Here is a 25,531-nt window from a genome sequence, read left to right as displayed (position 1 = left end):
GAATCTCCAATACTTTGGCCACCTGATACGAAGAGCCAACTCACTAGAAAAGACCCTAATGCTGGGAAAGACTGAAGGCAGAAGGAAAAGGGGCGACAGAGGATGAGATGGTTAGAAAGCATCAGTGACTCAGTGGACATGAATGTGAGCAAATTCCAGGGCATAACAGAGGACAGAGGAGCCTGGTGTGTGCATTCCATGGTCGCAAAGAATGACTTAGCGACTGAACAACAACATGAGCCTGAGACCCACTGTGTTCCCATCTTGTCTGTCTTGCAGGCACACGCTGAGGTTCTGGAATGCAGCTTTTTTCGATGCTGTCCACTGTGAGAGGAGAAAGCGGTCTCCCACGACCAGGTAGGAGCCAAGTCCAGGCCTGCTTTGCCTCGGGGAAGAGGACCAGGGAGAGGCTTTTTTGTCCCGTTTCTGAAGAGGAGAGCAGGACGGAACGGCTGAGTCCTCGCGTCTTGTGTTTCTTCCTTGAACCCTTCTGGCTCCGGTGCCCTGCAAGCTGCCTGAAGGGTCCTGGGCGCACAGCTTCCGGGTGGGGGCCCCATCTTGCATGAGCGCTTCTCCCCCCCTGGGGCTCTGGCATGACTTGGCCTGACCCTCCTCAGAAATGCGAACTCCCACTGAACGAAGCCCCCGGGGCCCCCTCGGACCCACTCTGACTGTCTCTGTAAGAGGCCAGTCTCCTGAGCTGGGACCCTGGGTGCAGGATTCATGTCTGGGGAAGACAGTCGCTACTTTCAGCTGCCCCCTCTGGGCTGCAGCTTCCCCAGGGCCCCTTTGGAGACCCCCTTGGTAAACCATCAGCAGCGAGGAGTGTGCACTGGGGCTCAGCGAGCCAAGGTTGGTGCCTGCTGTATGCAGCAGTGGGGCAGGGGGTGGGCAGCAGCCTCCCAGGCCTGGGTCACTTTATCGGCCCCTCCAGTCACGGGACTTTGAAGTCTTTGCATCTCTTCTCGTTAATGAGATGAACCCCCTTCTTCTCTAACACTGGGGAGACCTCAGAGCCTTTCTCCTGGCAGGAGAGAGGGCAGAGCCTGCTGGTTAAGACTTCAGTCCACTGGCACTTGGAGGATCTTAAGTGAAATCTTTCTTTTGGGGGGAGAATCAGTAAACCCCCATGGGAGCGGGATGTCCTGCTGCGGCTGTGTGTCCTGGGAGGTAGGGGAGCACGTAGGGGGAGACGTCCTGGACCGTACCTTAGGATTCTAGGCAGAATTCTCTGCTCTGCTGGGAGACACAGACGCAGGAAACGCCTGTAGGCGAGGGGGATCTCGTGTTGCTTTGCTCTCCGACTCCTCGGCCAGCACTCCCCACCTACCCGGAACCCTGTCTCCATCTCCGTCTCTGCTGTGATAACCCTCCTTCCGCGCTTGCTCTCTTTTTCCATCCACATATCTTGCATGAGTTTGACATGTTCCTCTGTTTACCTGTTTCTGCTGCCGCTCCAGAGGGGATGCTGGAGAGGAGGAGAAGAAGAGGTGTGTGTCCACGTGAATGTCCCTGGACAGTGTGGGGGCCCTTCCAAGGCCACTGGGGGAGGGCATCCAGGTGCAGGTGGGACTCGCAGCTGGCGGGCCCAGCGTTGGGACAGGCTGGTGATGGTGGGGAGCTCAACCACGATAGAGACCTCGAAATAGCCAGGAGGCAGACACAGCCCCTAAGAACCCTGCAAGGCCTGGTGTGTGTCCCGAGAGGAGGAGACAGTGAGGTCTAGAAGGTCAGCTCTGACCGTCAGTGAGCCAGCCTCCATGGGCCACTCTGGCCCTCCAAGCAGACCCTGAAACCACACCCTCGGGGTCACTTGTTGCCCACTTGGTCATTGATCCTGGCTGGAGCCACCAGTACAGCCAGAGGACCTGTCTCTATAGTCATGTCTAGAGGCGTGCGGGCTCTGGCAGACCCTCGCCCACTAGGAAGAGTCTGAGGGTCCCAGAGAAAGGACAGCTGCTCCGTGCCCCCAGCCGCTGAGTGATGTGGGGCCTGTGCATGTCAAGGGTCCCCTGAAGGCAGATGTCAGGACCGGCTGTTTCCTACGAGCCCACGATGGGCTCTGACTTTGTTTGAACTTGATATGTGTTAGATTTCTTCCTAAGATATTTTTAGAGTTAAAGGCCTGCCTATTCAAAATATAATTTCTGATACAGTGCTTTTTTTAAATTTGGTGGAAATTTCCCAAAGCATGTTTCCTTTAATCAGTGATGTATTTTTAGTGCTTATTGTTCTATGTGAAATCTTGTTGTTGTTTTTTTTTAATGCAGCCTTATTATGGCTTTAAAAGGAGAACTTAAGCACAGCAGCTAGCTCTGTTCATAAAAAGCCCCCGAGTTCCCACCGTCTCTCTAGGGGATAGGGTGATTAACCAGCCTTCCCAGAGCAAGGCTTCTGGCCTTGCACTGTGGCTGAGGCCTGAGAGGGTCAGAGAATCATAGCCTCTGAGCCTTGTGAGGGCAAGTGAGTCTCTGGGCCTCACAGGCCTCCTCACCCAGGGCAGGTGTGGTCTGCCCATGCATCTCCCAGACCTGCCCCCCGGGACACTCTGAGATGGGGGGATCAGAGTTTGGCTCTGGGTCCTCGGGCAACCTTGTGTCTCCAGCGTGATTTCTCTCTGGCAAAGTTGGCTGACAACACCATCAGCATCCTCTCTGTTCTCAGGAGGCTTCCTGTTCTGTAACCTGCTTGTCACATCCAGATTCTCACTGTGGCATTTTAGACACACGACCTGCCCTCTTGTGGTATTAGACTTCCACCAGTATTGGACGTTGGGCTCAGTTTTAAAGCATTGATTTGATTGTAGGCATCCCCTGATTGACCTTCTGCCTGTTTTGTCAGAGATCAGATTAAATGTCCCAACTCTAGTCCTCACCACAGCAAAAAAAGTCACCTCTGCATCTACTCTCAGGACTACTGTGCTGCATAACTGCAAGGGAGCCACTTCCACATAGGATGGGGTTGTGGAGTACACAGCCTGTGCAACTATACCCAGCGAGCCTGGTGGTGGTTTGGGGATTTAATGCCTGGACAGTCCTAAGGGTGTCCACCAGGGGGAAGGGGATGGGAAGGAACGTGGAATGGGATTAGCATAGTACCTGGAAGCACGTTCTAGGTATCTTCGTGGATGTTCTGTTAGCATGAGGAGACTGGAGTGACACTTCCTCCTGCCTCTGTTGCGCCTTGGTGTCCTGTGATTCCTGCTCAGCTGCAGCAGCACCAGTGGCCTCCCTCGGCCTGAAGAGTGGAGAGGAGTCGAGAGTTGATGTTCTTGGTTCTGGTCCTTTTCCTTTGGCTTCTCCATCACCCTGACCCCCCTCATACTCCCTCTTCTCTTCCTTTTATCTTTTTTCTCTCAACCCCATTTTAATCAGACTCCTTGTCCAGAGTGTGATTCTTAAGGGGAAGTAGGCATCTACTCATTTCCCGGATGGCCATGTGGCTGTCATGTCTGGGCGACGGGGGTGGGGTGGTTGAGGGGCTGACTTCCCCTGGCCTCTGAGAATAGCGATGCTCTGCTGTAAGGGGAGGAGCCGGTGCCCTGTGGGGGTGGACTGGGCTCTCACTCGTGGATACAGCTCCTTAGGCTCAGAAGAGCACCCTCCCTGCCTGAGCCCTTGGCCCCTGACCCTATGCTCCTACACCGAGAAGACCCAGCCCTGGAGCCACACGGGCCATGGTCCCTCCTCATAGGGTTTCCCATCTTTGCATAGAGGCTTTGCGCCATCTTCACTGTGGTCACAGGGTAGCAGTCACCGGCCCTGGGGCGGCCATGCAGGGCAGGCCTTGGCCGTGAGGAAGCCAGAGTGAGTGGTGTGGCACTCTAGTGAGTGAGTGAGTGAGTGGCAGAGCTGGGCCAGCCTGGTGGGCAGCACATGGTCAGAGGCTGCGGACCCCGCTGGAGAGCCCGAGGCCTGGAGACAGTGGGAGGGGAGCCCCAGGGCCTCCTCCTTGCTGGGTTCTCGACTCTCACTTTTCTCAGACACAGGTGGGGCCCTGGCCTCTGCAGTTGTGCCTGCCTGTAATGTGAGCTGTGGCCTACTTTGTCCTTGAACCTTAGAAAAGGTGGGGGATGGGATTCTCATTTCCTAGCAAATGTTCTAGGCGACCGCTAAGCGCACACTGTCTCGGGGTCCTGGATCTCATCTCCGCCAGGACAAGGTGATGAGTGTGTGTGTCTCACTCCCCCACCTTTGGGTAGGCTTCCTAGAAGCAGCGCCAACAGCTCTTCGGCCCAGGAGTCCCCTCTGTGTCAGGGAAGCCAGCACCTGTAGGTCAGAGCAGGGGAGGGCCAAGCGGCGGGAACGCAGACCTGAAGCCCCCCGCTGCCCCTCCTGTGCTTGCAGGGAGCGGTGGTGCCACATGACCCAGGAGGAGCGGGACGACAGCCTGCGGTTCAATGAGAATATCACCTTCGGGCAGCTGGGGTGAGTGCCGCCACCCTGGGGCACCCCAGGGATGAGAAAGCAGGGCAGGCAGGGCCGGGTGCTGACACTGATGCCCAGACTCAGTGAGGAGGGGCCAGGTAAGATGCTCCTGGCAGGGACTCCACTGGGGGAGCGCCACCCGTATGATGTCACACACCCCTGACTCAGGGTTGTTACCACCGTGAGTTCTTAAATGTCTCAGAAGCACCCGATTCACTCTATTTGGCCTCCACACCGTTTCACGGTGAGCCAAGCTGGCTGGCTGAGAAGGCGATTTGGTTTTTACTTCTTTCTAGTGATTCCTGGCAGGCTGCCTGTTGGGCCCTGGCTCCCTTCCCCTGACCCCCTGGGAGGTGGGAGGGGTGCCAGCTCACGGCCGTGTCCCCCCAGCACGTTCACACACAACATGCTGGCGTTCGGGCTGAACAAGAAGCTGTGCAATGACTTTCTGAAGAAGCAGGCGGTGATCGGCAACCTGGATGAGGGTGAGTGCCGGCCGGGCCGGCGGGGCTGGGGGTTCAGGAGCCAAGTGGGCTGCATGTGGGATCCCCGTCCCAATCAGAGAATTATCCCTACTTTACTTAGAAATGGGATGTTAAATGTTCCTGCCTGCCTAAGTGTGTGGGACACTTTTCCTTCCATTTGGAAACCCAGTTCTGCTAGGTAGGATTAGCTGGGGGTTGGGGGAGGGAAGGGTTCTGCCCAGTCATTGCTTAAAGGCAGGGCCCAAGTAAAGATGTAACTTGGCACTCAGACTCTGACCTTGAAAATGGGCAGACTCGCCCCGGGTTGCCCCTCCTTATAAGTGACCACCATATGGCCTGCCTTGGTTTCTTGAACCACACTGCCCTGGGAGGTCTGGGGGTGGGAGGGGCAGGGGTCCTGAGGTTGATTTTTCTAGAATCTCTGACTTCTGTAATGAAAGGAGATACATTGCTGATATCAACTTCTCTAATAAACAGCTGGCCTTTATGCATCATCCCACATGATGGGTACCAAATGCCTCCTCCTTGTCCCCTCCAAAGCCTTTCACTTAAACATGTATTTGGCTAGACCAGTATTGCTTAAAACTCAATTCTGCACCAAGTCAAAGAGCGCCAAGGACAGGTGGCCTCAGGAGGTTCCCTGGACAGCCTCACAGTGCTGTCAATAGCCCTGTCACAGCACCGTCCCCCCGTCACATGGCCCCTGCTCAGCCCCTAGGACCCAAGCCTGGCTCCTGTGACACGTTCCTCTGCCCACACAAGGCTACAGGCTCTGCCGGCCTGCCCTCTGTAGCGTCATTTCTGTGGGAAGATGCAGCCTGGGTCCCAGGAGCCCACCTCCAGGCCGCGGGCACACCTATGGAAGCTTGCACTCACCATGCCTGTGAGAAGACCCTGCCTGTCTGTGTCACCATCTCCCTCATAAGGAATAACGTTGTTTTCTCTTGCAGAGCAGTACAAGCTGCTGAGTGACCACATCGAGCAGATGGCCGCTGAGTAGGCCACGGGAGGTGGCCCGAGACTCCCCCAGGAGGACTGCAGCTGGCTGTCACCCCCCACCCCCGCATGACATCAGCAGCACCTACGCCGCCCTAGAACTAGCGGTTAGAAGAATCTGGTTGCCCGTCCTCCCCGCCTCCCTCTGCCTGTGTCTGCTCCCCACCTGCGTGCCAAAGTGCCCCTGGGATTACACAGCTAAAACCGAGGTGACTGTCCTTCCCCCTGAGTGGCAGGCCTGCGACATGGGACCAAGGGTGCACAGGAGGAAGGGTGCGGGGCCAGGGCGGACACGTGTCCCTCACAGCCTCCTGCTGAGAAGATGGGGCGTGTGGGAAGGTAGGGAAGGGCAGCTGTGAGCTGGCACACGTCAGTCCCACACCAGTGACACAGGGCAGTTGGGGGGTGAGAATCTGGACCCCTCCCCGCATGGCGGGACTGGGTTCCTCCCACAGCCAAGTAGAGTGGGGGCGGCCTCTGAGTGTCAGTCCGGGCTGGTACTGGGTCCCCTCTCCGTGTGACGGGAAGCTCCAGGAGGAGAGAGACACCCTTTATTTCAGGGCGGGAGAGCGACCAAGGCAGTGGACGGTTTTCTTGGCTGCAGAAGGCCCAGCCACAGTCAGGGGTGTGGGCGCCCGGGGACATCACGGCTCCAAGTGGCTGTGTTGGACCCACGCTGCTCTCAGATGTCTGTGTGAGGCATCTGAGATGTTCCCAGTCAGCTGACCGCTTCCTTCTGCGGCAGAGAGACTTCCACCACTCGCTCCCTGGGGCCGTCTGTTCCATGATGAAGCCCAGAAAAGAGAATTTTCTTCAGCAGCTTCAAGACATCTGCCCTTTCTAAAAGCAAACAGTGCTGCTCTTTATTTTTAAAAGACAGAAAAATCTGTGTCAGTGTTACAGGCATTGTGGCTGAGGCGGCTTCTGGTGGGGACTGTGTGAAGCCGGGGAGCGAGGGCTTCGCAGGGTCAGGCCCTCCACCCCAGCTGCCTGGGAAGCCTGCAGCTTCTGCTGCCCGAGCCCTCAGGCCTCTTTCCTGAGGACTCTGCAGACACCCCCTCGCTGTCTCAGGTGTCGGGAACCAGGGGTCCTCCCTGCAGGTCTGTCCAGGCCCAGCCGCCCAGCCCGAGGGACTGCAGTCTGGCAGCAAGCCTCCAGCATGCTGGCTGCCCTGGCCAGCCCGGCTCCGGGGCGCTGGCCTCGCGAGGCCGGCAGGGCTCTGTCCTTCCTGCCCTGGCCGTCCATCCCGCATTCCCATTCCACCTCCTGCAGCACGACAAACACGTCCGAGACTTAGCCCTCCAGGTGACACTTTACAGGTTCCCTCCTGGGGGATGCCTCCCTAGAACGTTCCAGAGAAGAGCAAGTGTTGGTTGAGCTGAGCAACGCACGTCCTGGTGATCATAAGAGAGGCAATGGGAAACACGCAGGACCCAAGTGCACTGGTGTGAGATGACCTGTCAGGAGGCGGGGTGGGGGGGGCGGGGGCTTGGGCTCCAGAAGCCCCGCTGTGTGCGTGTATGTGTGTGTATTCTGGCAGTCTCTCTGGCCACATCACTAAACAAAGCACAGTCATGTGGCTGGTTTGCCTGTCATGTGTGGGGGCAAGTCATGCCGGCTAGAAACTGGCCCAGTGATAGGATATGTCTCTCCTGAATGCAGTTCAGAGAAATAACATCCAGCCCTCCTCCAATGTGCAGGCCCTCCTCCAATGCCTCCTAGAGGTGATGCTGCCCCTCCTAAGACGTTCAACAACCCCTGGATGCTCTGTGCCCCCCACCCCACCCCACTGAAGTCAGGGCCATGCCCAGTGAGCAGCTTGTCTGAGACCCTCAAAGGGCCATCTCTTCACTGCGTGTCATCAGCTTTCTTAGTTTTTTCTTAGTGGTTAGTTGAAATGCATTAACATTTTATTCTAAGGTGCCCAAAAGACTTATCCTTGTATATATAAGATTTGTGTGGAAGTGTGATTCACTCTGATTTCTGGAGGAAGACAGTAGCTTCTTGGTCTTTCCAGGGGTGCTGGGGAGCAGAGGGCTCGTTCCCCCTGGGTAGAGCAGGAGGACCCACACAAAGTGGGAAGGAAGTGCAGCTTTGACTTCTCCGGGCTTTTCCAAGCACTTTCACTTCAGGATGATCTTGAGACCTTCTTTTTTTCATATAGGTCTCTTGCAATAGCAGTTGAAGGTAGAAACAAAGGTGGCTTTGGGTCTTCTCCCCTCCCCTTCTTCATATATTAATAGATCTAGCTCCTGAGAGAGTAAGTCTGACCCCAAAACTGCTGCCCGAAATGCTGGGCCCCATAAGGGGACACCACCAGAGACCATGGGCCTCAGAGTGGCCGACGTCGAGGTGGCTGGGAGGCTGCTCTGCCGTCTCCTCTTGGTGACTGTCTTTGTCCGAGCATGTCACCTCAAGGTGTCTGGCCAGTATCACCCAGAGGAGGCACAGCGTCCCTAGCAGAAGCCGGCCGCTTGCCTCGCTGACACTTCCTCTCTGTGATGTGATCTTCCCTGTGAGGCCTGGCCAGAGCAGACAGACCCAGGCGGGCGCTCAGAGGTGCCAGCGTGTGGACAAGTCTCACCCACCACATGCCCAGGAGGCTCTGCAGAAAGCGCTCTGCTGGCCCTTCCTGTAAACTCAGGAACTTCCTGTAAACTTAGACTCAGGGCAGGAAGCATCGGGTCATATCCCATCCCAGCAGGTTCAGGATCCCAAGCCGGAGCTTCAAAAGACTGCGTTAGCAATGATATGGCAGGTCTCCTGCTGTCTGCCCTTCAGGGCTCTGTGGATGTAATGAGCCCAAACAGCTGATTCTTCCAAGTAAAAAGTACCCTGTTTTGCCAACAGGGTGCTGTTGAGATGTGGCTTTGTGTGTCTTCAGCCTTTGTTAGAGTTTAGCAATATTATAGGTGTTTAAGAGGGACGTGCTAACATTCAGATTGTATCTGCTGTGTGTGCATGTTTAACCAAAGGCAGGAGAACCAAGTTCTGATACTGTAAGTTATTTGTACAGTGAAATGAAGTAGACCGTGATTTTCCTATTGCCAAAAAAAAAAAAAACCAACCAGGCCAAGGAGCTCTTAAATTACCAAAAGGAGGACTAGAAAGAGAGTTCAATTTCTGAGATTTGTGCCCCAGTGAAACCTGGGAGGGTCAAGGTCACAGGTGAGCCCACACTGAGTCAAGGATGGAGACCCAAGGATGGAGTTCGAGATGCCGCCTGACCTCTTTCCTCCTTCCTGGAGCCCATACTCACCTCTCCCTTCCCAGTTAGATGGTGACGTCCACTGCCAGGGAGAGAATGTGGTAGCCTTGAGGTGTGTTTTCCTGTGGGCTGTTTTAAGTGGGTTAATTTATCACCTGGAGCACTGTATCCCAGCCTCCTGATGTGAGAAAAAGGTGTGTTCACACCACAAAGGAGTCTGTCAGGGGTTTTGTTGAACCCAGGTGACCACAACCAGCAGTTAGGGCCGCAGCTTTGAGCCTGACCTTCCTGGGTGTCGCTGCGCCCTGACTAGTTGGCTTTTCAGTTAGGGAGGATCCGGCAGGCCCGTGTGTGTGGTCAGATAAGCTGTGTGGCCAGATTACCTACAACTTGAGACAACTGAGCGGCCAGGGCGCGGAGTCATTTGCCAGAGGAGTGGGGAGATTGGGAAGGAAGGGGAAGGGGAAGGGCCCTGCTGCAGCCTCGGGGGAGGGGGTAGCAGCTGGGCCATCCCAGGCTGGTCACCCCGCTGGCCACTCACTTCCTCAGCCACGGACAGAGCTGCGGGTTTGGGGGTCCACAGCCGCTCGGCCCCAGGGTTCTTCTTGTTCCCCCACCCACAGCCTTTTAGTTCCCTTGAGCCGCTGCTCCTACCACTCAGAGGTCTCCCACCCCTCCATCTTCCTGTAAATCATTTATTCCTTTTTATGACCCTCAAGGGTGAGAGCTGCTTGACAAGCTTTTGACTCTCCCCCCTGCCACTGCCTCCCTGCAGGAGAATGGTGTTGGCGACAGTTCCCCTAATTGGCTGGTGTGTGACGCTCAGCCCTGGGTCAGAGCTGGGCTTTGCTCAAGCCACATGCCGCAGTACCTCCCTGTGGCCGTGTGGCCAGGAGCAGGGCTGTGAAGGTTATCCAGGTAGCAGACGGGGGGAGCATTTCCAGATTGTTCCCATCCAGGAGCATCAAGATGCTCCTCATGGCTCCCCAGGCCTATTCTGCCGCCGTCTCCCTGCTGTCCCTCCCCAAGCAAGCGCCTCAGACACGGTCTGCCTTGTCCCTAGGTGGCCTGGCTCTGGCCTTTGTCCCCAAGTCGGCTGGTCGGTTTGAGCTTGAGACGAGTGGAGAGCTGGGAGGGGACCCTCCCCCTGGCTGTGTCCCCAGAATTCAAGGGGGCCCTGTTCCTGCTGTAGAGTTCTCGGTCAGAACGGTCTGGGTTTGCTGTGTTCCATCACTTCTCGCAGGGCCTCTGTGCAGGCGGGGGTGACCTGCATCCGGGCCTGTCCTGCAGGGTCAGAGCAGAGCAGTGTCTCCCATCACCCTCCTGAGTGGTGTGCTGAGCTCAGAGGAAGGCTCCTGCTGGTGATGCCCCTTGGAGCCTTAGGAGGGCTATGTCTGTCCTCTCCTCGGTCCAGGATGATACGCTTGTGGAAACAAAAGAGAAGTGCTTAGTGGGCTTCATTCCAGCGCACGGGCCCCACCTGAGGGCCCTGGTCTGTCCCTGTGCTGGGGGCTTGGAGTCCCGTGGACACCTTGAGAAGGGCAGGCCAACCGAAGGAGATGCTTACACTCAGACGGCAGGCCTCCCCCTTAAAACGTGTCGGGGAGAGAGCTTCGTGGCCCTAACCGTGGCCTCGGGGGCTGCAGAAGGGTCTCCCACGTGCTTTCCCTGTTTCTCTCCCGCCCGTTGGTCTTGGGCCCGAACATCCCATTGGCCACTTCCACACATTGCCCTTAGTGACCCAGAAATCATGGTCAGTGATTTGAGTGTGTTATGTGTACAGTTTCACAGTCTTATATCCCATGAGGTTGTGTTCTACAAACTATGTTTTCAGGTGGAGAAAGTTTCAAGATCGAGCTCTCAAAACAGTGCTAAAATCAAAGCTGTTTCCTGTGAAGAAAAAAAAAGTCCATATATTGCACCTCAGATTGTCAGAAGGTGGAAACTGAAATAAATTATCTCTAAAAAGGAAGTCAGTCTGTTGATGTTGAATTTTTGTTCTCACATACCCATGAGCGCCTTTTTAAAATGGAATTTGCAATCTTCTCACTGACAGCAGTGGCTTTTCAGAAGAAAACTCTTTTTTCTGGGGTCAAATAGTTGTTCTCCCCACTTAGGGCGAGCAGCTAAGTATTATGCAGACGTGTGTATGTCTCATGGGAAGACTAATGGGCAGCAGCAGTGTCCACTGTGTTGCCGCCGGGCGTGTGTTAGTGAATAGAGGAGCCTCGGCCCCCGAGATGCCTCCACCCTCTTCCAGCTGGAATCCTGGTCTTGCCTTTGAGCCCCAGCTGCCTCACTATTTGCCCCTGAGGGCCGAAGGGCTATGGGTAGCTCCTGCCTGACAGCAACAGGACACCTTCGTCAGCCCTTACAGCTCGGTTCAACAGGCATGTTTTGTGAAATGGTCAACTTTATCTCTTTCTGATTATAAGAGACCCTGAAAGTTATGCTCCCTCTGCCCTTGCTCACCCCTCCTCCCACCTCCTGGGCCCAAAGGAAGGAAGCTAGGAATTTTGTTCTCATAGGAGAGAACCCATGAAGCTTGGCCAATGCCCAACTCTGGAATTAGGAACGATTGGTCTTTTCCGGGCATACTGGGGCCAGAAGGGGAGGGGAGAGGCCCCTTATGCCATCAACTTACCTTTAATGAGCTCATACTATGTGCCAGGTACCACCAGGCTCCAGGACCACAGGGTGAACAAGAAAAGTCATTTTCCTTCAGGAACTCTCAGTGGGGTTGAGACAGATGAGGTTAAAAAAGGTACATTTGTGTGTGTGTGTCTATGTGTGCATGTACACACACAGAGTATAAAAGTATGAGATGACATACAGTGTAAAATGTGATGCTATATACAATCGATATTTTATAAATTATGTAATATAGGAAATACAGAATGTTTTGGTTATTTTTGGAGTGAGTGTCTTTCCTGGTAGAATCAAGGTGGGCTTCCCCAAGGAGGTAGCTTGGAGCTGGATTTTGGGTAATAAAAGTCACTGTAGTAAGGATGTCAATACTGTGCTGATCTCATGAGGAAGGTTTTAGTTTTTTTTTTTTTAACTTTTATTGAAATATAGTTAATTTACAATGTGTTTCAGGCATATAGCAAGGTAAGTCAGTTTTATATATATGTGTATAAGTTCATCTGTATCATATTTTAGATCCCACATATGTGATATCATATGATATTTGTCTTTGTCTGACTTCACTTCAGGTGGTATGATAACTTCTAGTTCCATCCATATTGCCATATAAATGGCATTATTTCATTCCTTGTTATGGCTGAATAATATTCCACTGTGTAAAATGTGATTATATATAATATATAATACAATTAATGATATGTGTACCACATCTTTATCCATTTCTCTGTCTATGGACATTTAGAGTGTTTCCTTGTCTTGGCTATTATGAACAGTCCTGCTAGCAATAGGGATGCATGTATCTTCTGTTTTTTTTTTTTTTTGGTCATGCTGGGTCTTAGTTACTGTGCGCAGCCTTTCTCTAGTTGCAGTGAGGGGGGCTACTCTTCATTGCGGTGTGTGGGCTTCTTACTGCAGTGGCTTCTCCTGTTGTGGAGCGTGGGCTCTAGAGCACTGGCTCCATAGTTGTGGAGCACAGGCTTAGTTGCTCCGTGGCATCTGGAATATTCCCAGACCAGGGATTGAACCTATGTCCCTTGCATTGGCAGGTGGATTCTTAACCACTGTACCACCAGGGGGTCCCCGCATATATCTTTTTGAATTATAGTTTTGTCTGGGTATATGCCCAGGAGTGGGATTGCTGGATCTTATGGTAGCTCTACTTTTAGTTTTTTGAGGCACTCCATACTGTTTTCCACAGTGGGTGCACCAGCTTACATTCCCACCCTTTTCTCCACACCCATGAGGAAGGTTTATTATTCCCACTTTGCTGACTAGGCACTCATGGTACCCCCATGGGGAATCGAATCAGCAGCCAGCCGGCCCCAGAGCCAAGCATATCTTCTGAGAGGCTGCAGGACATCCTCTCCCCAGCAGAGGTCTCCAGGAAGCAGCAAGAGGTGTGCTGAGCCCTGAGTGACCCAGAGCTCAGATGCCCCCCCACACTATGAGGGGTCTTCTCCCCAAATGTGCACACCCAGAGGGCTCTGGCAGGTAGCCAGCTGAGTCTGTGGACCCCCACCCCACCCTCCCAAGGTTACACACCCCACAGCCACTCTCCCTCCCTTTGTCTTTAAAAACCCTCCCCTGAAAGCCTTGGGGAGTTCAGGCCTTTTGAGCACCAGCTGCCCAGGACTCTGCTAAGCACCTGCAATAAGCACTTCACTTTCCTTCACCACAACCTGGTGTTAATAAAGTGACTTTACCGTACACAGGCACGTGAACCTGAGTTTGGTTCAGTAAAACACCAAACTCTCAACATTAACACAGGCTTAAACACGCTGGAGCCCTGGTCATAAGACAGGAAATGAGACCCAGTACAAGTTAGGGTGAGAGACACCCATGTTTACTGAGCACCTGCTGGGCACCTTGGTCCCCAGGGCAGTCTGTGAGCCAAGGGATATGATCCCTGTAGTACAGATGAGGAAACCGAGACTCAGAAAACACGTGACTTGCACACGGCAGAGTCTGTGAGGGTCCAGTGTGAGCCCCATCTCCCAACTGGGGAGTTCTTGTCCTATTGATGGAGCCCCTGTGCCTGTCCCCTGAGGTCCTCCACGGGGTCCTCCTCAGCAGAGTTGTCCTCACTCACTGCTTCTTTTCTCTGGCTCCGTATGGTGCTCTGAGCACTCTAAATAAGAATAACAGTAACAATAATAATAAAATCATCATCATCACAGCAACAATAGCAGTAATAATAATAACAGTAACAAGTATTATTTACTAAGTGCTTCAGGTAGATGTGTTCACCTAATACCACAACCCTCTGAAGGGTTACTATAACTAGCCCCACTTTGCAAGTGAGGAATATAAGGCACAGAGAGGTTAAGGAACTTTCCCAGGGTCACACAGCTTGGGAGCAGTGTGTTTGGACCCAGGCAGTCTGGCTTGGGACCGTACTTCCTCCACTGCCTTTGGAGAGAATTATTCAGAAAGCATGAGACACCCCTCGTTCCCACACTGTGGTTCCCAGAGTTTGCTTCAGGTGGGTCCAGGTCAGATTCAGGGCCACCCTCCCACCCCTGCAAGCAGCACCTCCTTCTCAGACCTGAATTCTCAGCCAGCCTCTGGTCTCTGGTCACTTCACCTTGTCACAGGTTTCATGCCCCACCCAGTACCCACCTGGGCAAGAGACCATGGGAGAGCTGGGGACAGGGTGGTGTCTGTAAGTGGTGGCCGAGCATCGTAACGCCCGTAAACTCCATGCATCTTGGCTCTAAAATCCTGTCGGGAGAGTTGGATCTGGTCAGGAAACAAAGTGGTGGGAGCAGGAAGGAAAGATGGCAGAACCAAAAGGCTGATGCAGAGGTAACTGCTGGGACCGCCACCTGCACCAGGCCCATCTGGGAGCCTCCTGTTCTTTATGCCATATGATCTGCAGCAGACTGGTAAGTGGGTATTATCATCACATTTTACAGATGGGAAAACTGAGGCCCAGAGAGGCTAGGTAACAAGTCCATAGTCCCACAGGAAGATTAGAGATCACACTCCCCCCATCACCAAAACAGAGATGAGTGAAGGCATCAGAGCCCGGCCAATCTTCACTGACCCTCTTATGATGGTTTTAAAGCTCATCCACAAATTCTTTGACTTCTCCCATCAGGAGCTGGACTATAATTCTCCTCCCCTTGAATACGGTCTTAGTGACACACTTCTAAGAAACAGAATGTGGCAGACTTGTCACAAAAGGCGACAGTGTCTACTCGGCTCCGTCTCTGATGCTCAGTCTTGGATCAGCTGCCATGATGTGAGGAAGCCTACGCCCCATGGAGGGGCCATGGGCAGTTATTCAGGCGCAGACCCCACTGCAGACCACACAGGGTGGGCCTCGTGGGGGTACGGCTTATGCACTTTTCCAAGGCTCCCAGCTCAGAAGGACTCTGCTATCTTGGAAGTCTTAATAATTACTAAACAAAGGGCCAGTGTCTTCATTTTGCCCTGAACTTTGTGAATCATGTCCTGGACCCAGATGACAGCCACACATGAGCCAGGAAGCCTTTGAAACCACTCCAGCCCCAGCTATAGACTGGCTGAAAGACCCAAGTGACGACGACCCAGCTGAACCCACCAACCCTAGAACCACAGAAGATAATCGTGGAAGACAATCACTGCACTGCTTTCACCACGAGGCATGGCGCGGGACATTGTAGATAACTCAGAAGGCTAATGTTAGATCTTAATAACATCAGATAAGGACCATAAGCACTTAGTCTACGTGCAAAGTACAGCCGGCATCAGCCTGGAGATGCTTTTTGCTGTTGTTGATTCATTTGTTTTTAAGCACCCAGGTGATGGTGATATTCATGAATGGTCCATAAAGATAGTGTTGGGCAAATTTTCCACCTTTGGTTCTGTGCCCAGGGGCAGATATTTAAAAGAGTTCATTAAAACCAGCCTTCAAAGTTTGAGAAATTACAAAATGTTGCCAACAAAAAACTGATTCTATCAAGACAAAACCAACTACTTGGCCACAAAAGAACTAAATAATGCCATTTGCAGCAACACGGATGCAACTAGAGTTTATCATACCAAGTGAAGTAAACCAGAAAGAGAAAGACAAATACCATATGATATCACTTCTTTGTGGAATCTAAAATATGGCACAAATGAACCTATCCACAAAACAGAAACAGACTCACAGACATAGAGATCAGACTGGTTGCCAAGGGAGCGTGAGATGGGAGAGGGATGAATTGGGAGTTTGGGGTTGGCGGAGGCAAACTATTATATATAGCATAGATAAACAACAAGGTCCTACTGTATAGCACTGAGAACTGTATCCAATCTCCTGAGATAAACCAAAACGGAAAAGAATATTTTTAAAAAAAAGAACATATATGTGTGTAAATCTGAGTCACTTTGCTGTACAGCAGAGGTTGGCACATTGTAAATCAACTATACTTCAATAAAAAAAGACAAAAACAACCCCCATTCAGCCCCACCTCATAAATAGGAGATGGGGGTGTCTGTGACCCACCTCCAGATCTTTCTCCAGGTCATAGCTCTCTAGAGTCTGGAAGGCACTGGAATACACCTCCACTGCTTTGGCATGGAAGACCATCTCAATGGTCACAAAGTCTGAAAAAATTTTCTGTGGGGAGAGAAACCCAGATCACGTAAGTAACGCTCTCAGAAGGACTGTTCTGGGCTCATCTCAGACGTGGATCAACCAAGGGGCAGGTCCTAGGTGGGGAATTTCAATATATTATTTCTAATTATTTTTGTTTGAACCATTAATGCATTCCCATAGTTCAAAAATTGCACAGGGGTTGTTCCAGAAATGTGTGAGGTCTTGTGAACTTTCTGAAGGGTGTCATTTTCTCAGCTCTCGTCCAGCTGGGCTTCCTCACTCAGCCCTTGTTTCTCTCACTCCAAGGACTGGTGTTTGCAAATTGACAGCTACAAACTTTCAGCCTCTGTCACCCATAGACTGGAAGTGGGCCTTACAGGATGGGGAGGGGGTGCTGCTGGTAAGACACTGCCAGGTCCACTGGCTCCACAACCTGATGGACCAGTTTGTCAAAATGTTATTAGTGATAAAGTTTTGCTTCTCTAGATCAGATGGTTCGGCTTGGCTCGGTAAACTCTCACAGAGCTCCTGTTGCGAGGCTGGCTCCGGTGGGGGCTCCTCCTCTGTGCAGGGCCCAGATAAGCTCCTGCTGTGTGCCAGACCTGAGGGGAGGCTCCTACTGTGCGTCATGTCAGTACAGTCTTATTGTGTGTCAGGCCCCAGTGGGAGTTTCTGCTGTGCCATGAACCCAGCACAAGCACTTACTGTGCACCAGACCCGAGAGGAGGCACCTACTGTGTGTCAGGCCCCTCCTACGTGCTGTGCTCAGTACAAGCTCCCACTGTCAGGGAAGCCTCATCAGGACATGCTTGGTGTTGGGGCAGCAGCCCCGCAGTTTGGGAACACGCCTCTTCCGGTCACATGGGAAGAACCTTGGGGAGGCAGACCAGAGAAAGCCGCAAAGGCAGCTGGGAGAAGGCGGCGGGCCAGCAGGAGCCGCAAAGCCACCTGGGAGAAAAAAGGCCTGGGGAGGCAAAGAGCAGGCTGGAAATTCCTGCTTCCCGCCTCCTTCCCTCGTGCCCTGCAGGAGGCAGTGCTGGCAGTCAGTCGAGGCCTCCTCCTGCCCTTCACTGGCACGTGGCCCCGAGGGAATGACGTTCCCTCTCAAACCTCAGTTTCTTTGACAGTACGGGAGGGACAGGAGTGGTCCCAGTCACAGAGACCTGTGAGAGGTTCAGTCAGGGCCGCAGCCCTCGACCTGTGGGTGCCTCGTCGACGCCGGCCTCACCTGGGGGCCTGTCAGGGATGCAGATTCCTGGCCCACCGAGGCCCACTGGCTGCGACCCTGAGGCGGACCCGTCGGCAGCGTTTTAAGGAGCCCTCCAGGGGATTCCTGACGCCCGCTCGGGTAAGTGAACCCCCCTGCTTGGAAGCAGGGCTTCCGTTATTTTCTTGGCATCAAAGTTCATTTGTAAATATTTCATTAGAAGTGTGGCGTAAAACCGACAAAACGGTATTGATTATTTCCAGTTCAAGTTTTCATCTCTTTGAAAATTTGTTGGTTCGGGGAAGTGTCTCTTACACACGGAATCCCCCAGATGTGAAGGACGCCCGCGTTGCCCCGCGTGCTTCCGCTGGCTTCTGATTGTGGAGAAGCGTGTGCGCGTGCGCTGGCCTCGGCCACATCAGGTGTTGAATAGGGGCGTGCTAGCAGAGTCGGACACGGCTGAAGCGACTTAGCAGCAGCAGCAGCAGCAGCGGAGAAGGCAATGGCACCCCACTCCAGTACTCTTGCCTGGAAACTCCCATGGACGGAGGAGCCTGGTAGGCTGCAGTCCATGGGGTCGCTAAGGGTCGGACATGACTGAGCGACTTCACTTTCACTTTCATGCATTGGAGAAGGAAATGGCAACCCACTCGTGTTCTTGCCTGGAGAATCCCAGGGACGGGGGAGCCTAGTGGGCTACCGTCTATGGGGTCGCACAGAGTCGGACACGACTGAAGTGACTTAGCAGCAGCGGCAGCAGTGGTTTTAGGTTCTGCCTGCAACGTGCATGCTTGAGCAATCATTATCAGTGTTTCACTCGCTTCATTTGTTCGTTCGTTCATTCATTTCCCAAACGTTCACCGAGTACTCACCAAGTGCCTGGCCCTGGAGCTGGTGCCCGGGACCCAGAAAGGGCCGCAGCAGGCAGGGCCCCTACCTGTGTGGGAGGCAGGCATGGAGCGGCGAGTTCTCCCGGACTCTCCACCACCCCATCAAGGGCTCCGCATGATCTGTCTCCCTCAAGGTGTCAGCCCTGTCAGGACAGGGCCTCTCTTGGCTGGCTGTGGTGTCCCCAGCCTCAGGCATAGCGCCTGGCACATAGTCAGTGTGTATTCAACATCTATTAGATTCACTAGTGAATTAAAGATACAATGAATGCACCCTCAGGGATAACTGTGCCCCCCCCACCCCCCCCCCACCCTCAGGGAGTGGAGCAGTGTGTGTTAATGGTTGATCGGACTAGGTCTGGGGCCCAGGTGAGTTTCTCTGAAGGACAAGGAGGTGTGGACTCGATGCAGAGTAATGCCAGAGCTCCTCTGTGGAGGACACAGTTTGTGCAAAGGCCCTGAGGTATGAAAGGCCTTGGTGCATGTGAGCTTGGAGTGGTGTGTCCAAGACGAGGCTGGAGGGCTGGACTGGGGTTTTCAGGACCTCAGGAGGATTTCAGCTTTTCTCCTTGGGACAAGGGAAGCACAGAAGGGTGTTAAACCCACACTAGTGACAAATCAGAGCTGCCTTTTGTGAGATTCCTGGGGTTGCAATTTGGAAAATGGATTAAAGGAGGGGTCAAGAGTGGGTGCGGGGGCCTCTGTGACCATCTTGCCCTTAAAGACCCTGACTCCCTAGGGCCTCTTGTCAGAGCTGGGGTGCTGGATGTGTCTGGGTGGGGGCCAGGTGGAAGGAGGAAGGCTATGTGTGATTGGGGCTTCATGGAGGAAAGGAGGCAGTCAGGGCGAGCCCTGTGGGTCCTGTGTGGAAAGGCAGGGGCCTGGGAGAGACAGACTGCCCAATTCTCCTGGCGGGCAGGGAGCCAGCCGGGTGTGAGAGTCAGGGCTGCCAGTGCTGACTTCTGGCAGACAGCTGTGCAGGACAGCTGCCTAAGCAGCCGACCTCTTACCACCCATGGCAGGATGAAGCCAGGATTTACTGTTCTGGGAGTCAGGGCCCTGAGAATTGGGTGGGCACAAGGTCACACACACACTGTCACAGGGAACACATGTGCACTCACACAGGTGCAAACACAAATACACAGACTATACATGAGCAAACACACCAAAGCTCACACATGAGACAGCCCAGAGTACTTCCGACTGGGGACCGACCACCCCTACCTGAATGTCCTTCAGCTTCTGCTTCTGGAAGGTGTCCACCGTCTCCTCCAGCTGGTGGGAGGTGCGGCTGGCATCCACTGAGGCCCTCTGCACGCTGGTCTCTGCCTGGCCCCAGAGATAGAAAGTGTCATGGGGACTCCATTCTGGATCATTCTCTATTCCTTTGCCCTACTTTTGGGCCAGCTGTCCTGTGTAATGGGCATCTCTTGCCAATTTGGTCTCTGAAGGAATGGCCAAGTAGGACCACAGCAAAAGGGGCAGCTGCCACTCAGACAGACCCTCTTAGCTGTGTGACCTCAGTCAAGTGGCTTAACCTCTCAGAGTCTCAATGTACTTGCCTGCAAACATGGGTCAGTAATAAGGCCTACTTTGCAGGATTGTCCCAAGATTGAAAGAATGGGCGCAGCTGAGCTATTACTCTAACTATAACCTGTTAGGTACTCCACATTTGCTGATAATTAATTCCTACATGTGGAATGATTTTAGTTGATGACTTTATGGGTTGCTCTGATTGACTCCATGGCAGGCTTGGCACGTGAAGGGGCACACAGAGCTGAGTTGGGCTTGGCCCCTTAGCTCTCTGTGACCTTGGGAAAGTTACCTTTCTCAGTGTCCTCATCTACAAGTGCCTGCCTTCTACAAGCAGTAAGTAGGTAACCCCAACAAGGAAGCAGGCTGTGGTGAGGAGTGACTCCTCGACTTGGCTGAGTAGCATTGCTGATGGGACAGAACCCAGGTCTCCCGAGTCCCAACCGATGGCTTTCCCCACACCTCTGACCCTCCCATCCTGAGCCCAGGGCCCTGTGCACACCTGCCCAGGTAGAGCTCACCTTGCCGTTTTGTGAGTCTATTCATTACCTGCATGTGAGCCTGCCTTCCTCACACAGATTTGTGACACTCACCTGAGACTGAGAACGGTTTTGTTAGGGATCCAGGTTAACCAGCATCCCCTGGGATGGCCCCCGCAGCCCCCGCGCAGAGGGTGCAGTGACACACTGCGCCGGCCCCTCTGCCCCCAGCCCCAGCCTTGGGAGGGATACAATGGTCTGTCTATCCGAAGGGGATTTCTGCCTCAGTTTCTCCAGTTTTTCCAGTTGTTTGATCTCATTGTTCCGGACACTTTTGAATTTCTTGATCTCAGCCTAAGGAAGGAGGAGGGTGTTTTCCTGAGGTCCCGTCCCAGCCAGTGTCTCCCTCCCTGTGCCCCACCCTGCAGCGCCATGCCCTTGCTCACCCGGGTCTGCTTTATTTGCACCCCATAGAGCTTCAGGGGGTTGACGACCTTGGTCTCCAGCCTCTCTACCTAGGGGCACATAAACACACACAACAGTCAGAGCAGGTGGAGCCAGAGAGATGCTGAGAGGCTGTGTGGTCCCTGGCCTGCATTTATAGTGCTCCGACTGCATACCCAGGACTGTACACTGGGTCATCCCCCAGTCTTGGGGTTGCGAGCACCCGCCTGGGCTCAGGACTCTGCCTCCCAAGAGCACAGTTATACATTTCCTCTCGATGAGCCCCATTTCCTGGCCTGTAAAATGGGTATAAGGAGTGTACCCGCCCAGGGTTTCTTAGCAACTGGGTGGGACCCAGTGCATTTCGTTAAGTTGTCACCAGGGAGGCTGACAGATTCACCTGGAACACAAACTAGCAGAGAATCCAGAGTGGACCATGCTGTGAAGCCCCAGGGACTGGCAGGGTCGGTGAGGGGAACACTTCACGCCCCTGGGTCAGTGTCTGTGTGCAAGCCCAACGCTAGACATTTAAATAAACATTATCGGTAACAGTAACAGTCCAGTTAAAGCTGGTGTGGATTATGTGCTTACCCTGCGGATGTCACACTAAGCAGGCGTAGGGGTCCCTCCAAGGGCTTTTCTTATAATCTTGATCGCCAGCCACCCCCTCTCCAGAGGTTGTGACTCAGCAGGTCCAGGACATTGCCCCCAAATCTGCCTTTCTAATAAGATCTGAGTCTGTATTGCCAGATGGGCCAGGGGAGCTGGAATCCCCACCCAACCCCTTCTTCCTCCTCCATCAAGGCTTGTGGCTCTTTAAATGCAAATCTAAAATAATAATAATAATAATAATTTTCCCAAATGCCAAAAGGGAAAGGAACATTTTCCCCTCCCTTTCTGTACAGCATTTCTTTGGAAAAACTTGCAGTTGTAGATCCTTTCTCTGTCCCTTTGAGATGGATGTAAACCTTTTAAAAGCTAAAGAAGCCTCTGGCTGGTTTTACAACCAGGCTGGGCCAGTCATCTCTGAATTATAAACATCAGGAGGACAGTGTCTCCAGGAAGTTTGCCTGGCACTTGGCTCCAGGCTGCACCTACCTGCTTGTTAGAGAGAGGTTTTAGTTTTCTTTGGATAAAGACGATTGGCCAGTCCAGTTGGTCCCCCCAATCACCAGGTGGAATTCGGAAGTCCTCTGTGACAGAGGCGCTGTCCCCTTCCCTGTTCTCAGGGCATCCCCTCCCTGAGGACAGTCATCTTCTATCTCCAGAGAGTGCGCTTGGTGGGGAGTGAGATTTCTCTGTCTTTGCCATCACTTATCCAATCACCTGCGACATGCATTGTCTTCCGGTTTAATGCTTATTCAATAGAAAAGCTGTTTCAGTTTTCTCTACCATAGCAGAGGGGATTTTTGGGGGCTGGCTGGAGATTATTATTTTTATTTTATTTCATTTAACTTTTAACCCCAAACTCCTAGTCCATCCCTAAACATTGATTTACAATATTGTTAATTTTTGCTCTACAGCAGAGTGACTCAGTTACACATTCTTTTCCATTATGGTTTATCATAAGATACTGAGTATCGTTCCCTGTGCTATACAGCAGGACCTTTTTGTTTATCTATCCTATACGTAATACTTTGCATCTGCTAACCCCAAATTCCCGATCCATGCCTTTCCCACGTCTTCCCCCTTGGGCACCACAAGTCTGTCCTCTATATCTGTAAGTCTGTTTCTTTTTCATAGATGTTTATTTGTATCATATATTAGATTCCACATATAAGTGATATCTTATGACACTTATCTTTATCTTTCTGATTTCACTTAGTATGATAATCTCTAGGTCCATTCATGTTATTGCAGATGGCATTATTGGTGTTTTTAATGGCTGAGTAGTATTCTGTTATATATACACCACATGGAGATTTCCATTTTTAATTCTTTCCCTGACTCCTGCATCTCTGTTGTCCTGCACAAGCCTTCAGGCTCTCAGTTCTATAAATTGAGATTTGACCCTGGAAGGGGTGATATGAGCTCCTCTGGGGATGTCTTTGCAGGAGATGCATCCACTAACTGTGGACCCCACCAGGCTGCGCCAACCCTCAGACTGCCTCCCCCCATGCTGGGCAGTGGGTCCTCCGGAGCTACCTGCTCACCTCAGCTTGCCTATAATCTTGCACTTTGGCCAAGTCCTCAGCGAAGTTCCTCAGGGTGGCCCGCATCTCTGGGTTCTCCGTATTGGCGAAGTTGATGAGCTGTTTGACCAGCTGGTCAGCCTTGTCACGCAGCCGGGCTGTCTTGCGGGTGTAGGCGGCCAGCAGTGAGCAGAACTGGCCAAAGGACTTCTCGGCATTGGTCACTGTGTCCTCCATCACCCGCACCTGGCTGTCCCTGGGGAGGCAGGGGCCTGAGGGGCCGTTCTGGGCATGACACCCAGCCAGGTCACTCAGTGACACAGGGATCGCCCACCCACTGCCCTCCTCCTCAGTGACAGGCCTGGCCCAGGCGCCTGCTCCCCAAAATAATACCCGCAGTCTCTGGGTCAGGCCAGCAAGGCAGATGCCAGAGGCCAGAGGGGTCATGGGACTGGTCAGTGGCCAGGCAGGCGTGCAAGCGTTGGTTTGTCTCCTAACTTGGCCTTCCACACCGTGAGATCCTTTAGAGGGGCTTTATCTTCTTGGCCGAGTTAGTCTGTATTACAGCCATCCTGAGGGGCAGTGACCTCTTTTCTATGAAATTCCCCGATTCTGTCTTTTTCCTGAGCTGTTGAAATTCTCTGCCTTCTCTGCATCATAAAGCTTTTTATTTTTTGAATTAATAAACTTTTTTTTGGGGGGGGAATAGTTTTAGGTTTACAGAAAAAGAGTGGAAAGTACAGAGTGTTCCCACAAACCATTCCCCAGCACATGGTTTTCCCTATTATTAACAGCCTTCCTTTAGTGCAGGACCTTTGTTACAAAAGATGAACCAATGGTGATACATTCTTATTAACTAAAGTCCCTCATTTACATGAAGGTTCCCTCTTGGTGTGGTACATGTCATAGGTTTTGACAAATGCTCGATGCCCTGTCTCCAACTATCACAGCATCATAGAGAAGTTTCACTCCCCTAAAGACCCCATGCTCTGCCCTTGGGTCCCTTCTGCCTCCCCCAGTCCTGGACTTTGTTGTCCTTGTGGTGCACCATTTTTCAGTACTTATCACTTCCTGTTGTGCAGAGGGGTGGGGGGCAAGGGCTTGCTGACTCATTTTTTATGTGCTGCTAGCCCGCGACCTGCCCATCAAAGGTGTTCCATGAAGAAGTACAGAGTGAGTGAGGACCTGCTGGACTTTGTCTTCCCGAGACAGCTGAGTGGCACAGCCTTGGACACTTGCCTCCCTCTCGCCCCACGGCACCCTCTCTTCATCCCTCACCCCAGGTGGTTGCTGCCCTAGCCGCCTCTGTTTGATCAAACCTCCCAGCCATGCATTCCTCTAGTTGTATCTCTAAGGCTGGAAGCTGGGAGGAGGGCTTTTTGTCCTCCTCAGAAACCCTAACTGGTGCAGTGCCCATCATGTGCATGACCCTGCAAGCAAGGTAAATGGAGGCCAGAGAGGTGAAGCACCTTGCTCCAGGTCACACAGCCAGCTGCAGTCTCTGTCCCTCCAGGTGGAGTCCTTCGACCCCCTCAGTCAGAATCACCTAGGGCACAAGTTAAGCCTGCAGAACCCCAGCCCACCCTCTCCCAGGCTTGTGACCTAGACTCCCTGTGAGTGAGGCCCAGGGGTTACATTTGTAAATAAACCCATCAGGTGGTCCAGAGTTTGCAGTCCCCAGAGGAGCCAGGTGTCGGAACAGCTGGCTAAGGGACAGGCAGGTTGAGAAAGCAGTGATCGAATCAGGCTGCAGGCAGTGGGGTTGGGAACATTTCCACAGAAGGGGTGATGCCTGGTGGGGTTTTGAAGCATGAAGGGGTTTCCCAGGTAGAGATGAGCTAGAGAAGTTGGAGTGGACCATGTGAGTTTAGCTACCCCAGATCTGTGGGGAAAAATGCTGGAGAAGTAAATGGAGGCCAGAATCTGGAAGTCTCCATGGTCCCTTGACCTTGAGGTGGGTGTGGTGTGGGCAGGAGAGCATCCTTACCACCACCCCCTCAGCAGTCCAGGCAGCCTTGTCTGTCTCAGTTAATCTGGCCCTGAGAACCTGGCCGCCCCCCTCCCTCTCAGCTGGGGCCAGCGTGGAGCTGCTTACCTGGAGAGAATGATGTTCATTGTGATCAGAGGCAGCAGCTGTCCTGGTCTTGGGGAATCACGGCAGGGCCCCAGGGGTCCCCCAGGCCTGGAAGAAGCCACACAGGGCTGGGCGCAGCTGTGTGGTCCTGGCTCAAGGGACACTGCCACTTGGTTGCTGGGCAACGTGGCTACCCACAGTAACCCTGGGAGGAGCCTCTGCTGGTCACCAGGGCAACCTCTCCTGGGGCCAGCCTCCCCAGGCGGAGTTAAGAGGCCTCACCCTGCCTTGCGCTGGCCCAGGTAGGGTCCCAGAGAGGCCCCTGCTCTGGTGAAGACAGAAGTTCTTGTGGACCTGGCAGTGTGAGGGCTCCCCCAGAGGTGCAGGGACTGGGTTTAGGGCTGCTGGCCTGGGATGCGGCCCTGGGCCTAGCTGTGTTCATGGAT

At 53.2% G+C, this 25,531-nt stretch overlaps 2 protein-coding genes across 13 annotated transcripts in view; one reads left to right on the top strand and one right to left on the bottom strand.

The window, feature by feature from the left end:
* KIAA0513 (KIAA0513 ortholog) overlaps nucleotides 1-11,084 on the top strand; it is a 65,047-nt gene extending 53,963 nt beyond the window's left edge. For 6 of the 10 annotated variants that reach the window (XM_081511567.1, XM_081511571.1, XM_081511566.1 and 3 more), the window contains 4 exons: nucleotides 280-357; nucleotides 4,347-4,427; nucleotides 4,818-4,912; nucleotides 5,863-8,774. In XM_081511567.1, coding sequence (XP_081367693.1) covers nucleotides 280-357; nucleotides 4,347-4,427; nucleotides 4,818-4,912; nucleotides 5,863-5,912 — 304 coding nt within the window. In that variant the 3' untranslated portion in view covers nucleotides 5,913-8,774. Of the gene's footprint in view, nucleotides 1-279; nucleotides 358-1,460; nucleotides 1,491-4,346; nucleotides 4,428-4,817; nucleotides 4,913-5,862; nucleotides 8,775-10,950 lie in introns of those variants that run through there. The other 4 variants (XM_081511564.1, XM_081511563.1, XR_014059959.1 and 1 more) reach the window with 3 other exon arrangements.
* A 2,493-nt stretch (nucleotides 11,085-13,577) lies between these two features.
* Nucleotides 13,578-25,275, bottom strand: CIBAR2 (CBY1 interacting BAR domain containing 2). Of its 3 annotated transcripts, XM_081511561.1 has the most exons (9): nucleotides 25,107-25,275; nucleotides 23,033-23,267; nucleotides 20,882-20,950; nucleotides 20,688-20,789; nucleotides 20,550-20,555; nucleotides 19,648-19,752; nucleotides 16,237-16,350; nucleotides 14,382-14,483; nucleotides 13,578-13,890 (listed from the first exon to the last, which is right to left on the bottom strand). In XM_081511561.1, exons 1-9 carry the CDS (start codon nucleotides 25,124-25,126, stop codon nucleotides 13,777-13,779), a joined length of 867 nt encoding a protein of 288 aa, XP_081367687.1. In that variant the 5' UTR covers nucleotides 25,127-25,275; the 3' UTR covers nucleotides 13,578-13,776. The 3 variants fall into 3 exon arrangements, with proteins under 3 accessions (XP_081367687.1, XP_081367686.1, XP_081367688.1); XM_081511560.1 differs by lacking the exon at nucleotides 20,550-20,555; XM_081511562.1 differs by lacking the exons at nucleotides 14,382-14,483; nucleotides 20,550-20,555.
* Nucleotides 25,276-25,531: the final 256 nt, after the last annotated feature.

The sequence above is a fragment of the Giraffa tippelskirchi genome, chromosome 7 (assembly GCF_054371585.1).
Source record: "Giraffa tippelskirchi isolate mGirTip1 chromosome 7, T2T-mGirTip1v1.2.pri, whole genome shotgun sequence".
Classification (NCBI taxonomy): Eukaryota; Metazoa; Chordata; class Mammalia; order Artiodactyla; family Giraffidae; genus Giraffa; species Giraffa tippelskirchi.
Note: the sequence above shows the minus strand (reverse complement) of the source record. Positions and strands in the feature narration are given on the sequence as shown.

Bases quoted from the DNA above. Each gene is read 5' to 3' on its own strand.
- CIBAR2 (XM_081511561.1), bottom strand. From the start codon at position 25,126: ATGAACATCATTCTCTCCAG. The intron at 20,951-23,032 runs GTGAGCAGGTAG...ATGTGCCCCTAG, and splicing joins AAGATTATAGGCAAGCTGAG to GTAGAGAGGCTGGAGACCAA. The intron at 13,891-14,381 runs GTGGGTACTGGG...ATTCTTATTTAG, and splicing joins TCCCATGGTCTCTTGCCCAG to AGTGCTCAGAGCACCATACG.